The sequence below is a fragment of the Penaeus chinensis genome, chromosome 17, assembly GCF_019202785.1.
Source record: "Penaeus chinensis breed Huanghai No. 1 chromosome 17, ASM1920278v2, whole genome shotgun sequence".
Lineage (NCBI taxonomy): Eukaryota > Metazoa > Arthropoda > Malacostraca > Decapoda > Penaeidae > Penaeus > Penaeus chinensis.
Genome location: NC_061835.1, coordinates 3,339,030 through 3,341,529, shown reverse-complemented (window position 1 = coordinate 3,341,529; position 2,500 = coordinate 3,339,030). Strand labels below are relative to the sequence as shown.

General features: G+C 39.6%; 1 protein-coding gene across 1 annotated transcript in view; it reads left to right on the top strand.

Annotated features, from left to right (window-relative positions):
* LOC125033944 (obscurin-like) overlaps positions 1 to 2,500 on the top strand; it is a 27,015-nt gene that overhangs the window by 23,861 nt on the left and 654 nt on the right. The window contains exons 20-23 of the mRNA XM_047625535.1: positions 118 to 298; positions 773 to 998; positions 1,145 to 1,250; positions 1,682 to 2,500. The exon at positions 1,682 to 2,500 is cut by the window's right edge and continues 654 nt beyond it. Coding sequence (XP_047481491.1) covers positions 118 to 298; positions 773 to 998; positions 1,145 to 1,250; positions 1,682 to 1,801 — 633 coding nt within the window. The 3' untranslated portion in view covers positions 1,802 to 2,500. The remainder of the gene's footprint in view (positions 1 to 117; positions 299 to 772; positions 999 to 1,144; positions 1,251 to 1,681) is intronic.

The window sequence follows — 2,500 nt, the reverse complement described above, 5'->3', positions numbered from 1 at the left end:
CATCATTTAGACCACTAATTTCAAAGTCTGGTACTGCATATCACTTTCCCAAACCTCTCGATATATTTATTTTTCTACCTTTAGTTCATGCTGATACCTTTCCTTTTCTGGGCACAGGTTCTCGACGCCTTGTCTTACCTTCACTGGCGAGGGATGTGCCACCTAGACCTCCAGCCCGACAACGTAGTGCTCACCACGCCCCGTCGCTGCGACGTCAAATTAGTTGACTTCGGCAGCACCCAACGCGTCTCTAAACAGGGCTCGACAGTGCCAGTCAATGGTCTCCTTGACTTCGTAGGTTAGTAATATATATATATACATATATATATATATATATATTACTAAATTTCATGTTGAGGTGTGATAAAACCCACAGTTGATATTAAGAGGATATGTTTCTAATGTGTTATTCTCCCATACTGTAATAAATGTTTAACCCCTATTCTGGTTCAAGGAGAGAAACGCATTCTTGAAACCATGATAAGGGGACGGGATACTCTATAGAATGCCCTCGATGTGTTTATTATGTTGACGTTTTGGATGCGTGAAGTGCTAATAGGGGAGCTACGAGAGCCAAGTAAATATTATAGCATGTCCTGTATAGTACCAGCTCTCAGTGCATTATCATCGTAAATGCCAGTCTCACAATTGCTAATCCTTCCGTTCCGCCGTATGTCCCTTTCTTTTTCATCTATATCTCTGTTACATCCTTTGTAATATATTCGATCAGATATTTTCTAGTAATCAATCTACGATTTCCTCTCCCCAACAGCGCCTGAGGTTCTAGCCGAGCAGAAAGCCTTCCCTTCGAGCGACATTTGGTCTCTTGGCGCCCTCATCTACCTGCTCTTGTCGGGGAAGAGTGCCTTTGGCGGCGTGGACGAAGAGGACACGCACCAGAACATCCTGCACGTGAGATATCGGTACGAACATCTGGGAAGCAACACGACGCAAGAAGCCATTCGCTTCCTGATGCTCATCTTCAAGAGAGATCCGAGGTGAGTTTTTTTTAAACCAAAATGTAGAAATGTCGTAGAGGCTAAGTCATAAACTGATATGGGCAATTAGTTATTTGAATCTAAGTCATATACTTATAACTGTCCTTAGAAATGTCTAACACATTATAATCCTCATCACATTTCAGCAAACGACCAACCTTGGACGACTGTAGGGAACACAAATGGTTGGTGGAAAATGACTACATTGTTAAGAAACGAGAACGAGCTACGTTCTTTGGCAGTCAGCTAAGGGTCAGTAAGACGGTTATTTTCTGAGAGAGAGACAGAAAGAGATAGAGAGAGGGCAATAGATAAAGATTGATAGATATTTTGATATGTATACATATATATATATATACATATATATATATATATATATATATATATATAGAGAGAGAGAGAGAGAGAGAGAGAGAGAGAGAGAGAGAGAGAGAAAGAGAAGGAGAGAGAGAGATAACGGTAGAGATGGAGATAGAGAGAGAGACAGAGAGAGGGAGAAATAGATAGATAGAGGGAGAGAGGAAGAGAGGGAGAGAGGGAGAGAGGGAGATGGATATACATATATATATATATATATATATATAGAGAGAGAGAGAGAGAGAGAGAGAGAGAGAGAGAGAGAGTGAGATGAACATATATAATGTTTTTTTTCAAACCAACTTATAACGAAATTTCGTTTGCAGGACTTTGATCTGTCCTACCATAAGGAGAGAGCAATCGCTGCCACCAAGTCCCTGCATCTCCTCACTTATGGCGGCAAAGAGATTCCGGCAGCCATCACTTACGAACCAGAGACGCAATAACCCCAATAAGAAAACTGGGAACAAACTTAAGTTTTAAGGTCGTGCTGCTATCTGCCAAAGAGGATCTTTGCCCCAACTTTTTTTTCTTCACATGTTTGTGTCTCTATTCGAGAATGTTTGATTTCGTGTTCTCCGCACGAGTCTCTGAATGCCAATGATCCTGCTTGAGCTGATTTACCAACTTCAGTTACTTGCAACAGAAGCAGGTTTTAATACCGAAGCGCTTCCAGTAGAGACACATTTTACGGCTTGCCTATATTACCTTTGGGAGGAGCTTGGCATACGTTTCCGATCATTTGGTGGCAATACATGATCGACTTTAATTCTTGAAAAACTGTATATGATTACTTTCTTGTGGAAAGCCAAATCAATTGCACCCTAAACATTATTTTGAAAGAAAGTGAAATTTGTGGTGTTTCATCGCCAGCTTTTATGTAAGAAAAGGGTTATCATGGGCGAGAAAGTACAAGAATGGTTGGCCGTTCTGATTTTATTTGAATGTTCTTTGTTTATTTTCAGATTTAAATAAATGAGAGTTATATTGACAGTAGAACAAGTAGGATATATGAGATACTCACTATATTATGGGCTAAAAAGTATATGATCTTGCAAATTATTTGGAATATGTAAGTATTTGATTTTTTGTGTTCACAGCAGTACATTTTCTTTGTCATCGTAGAATGTTATTTTAGTTAAAGA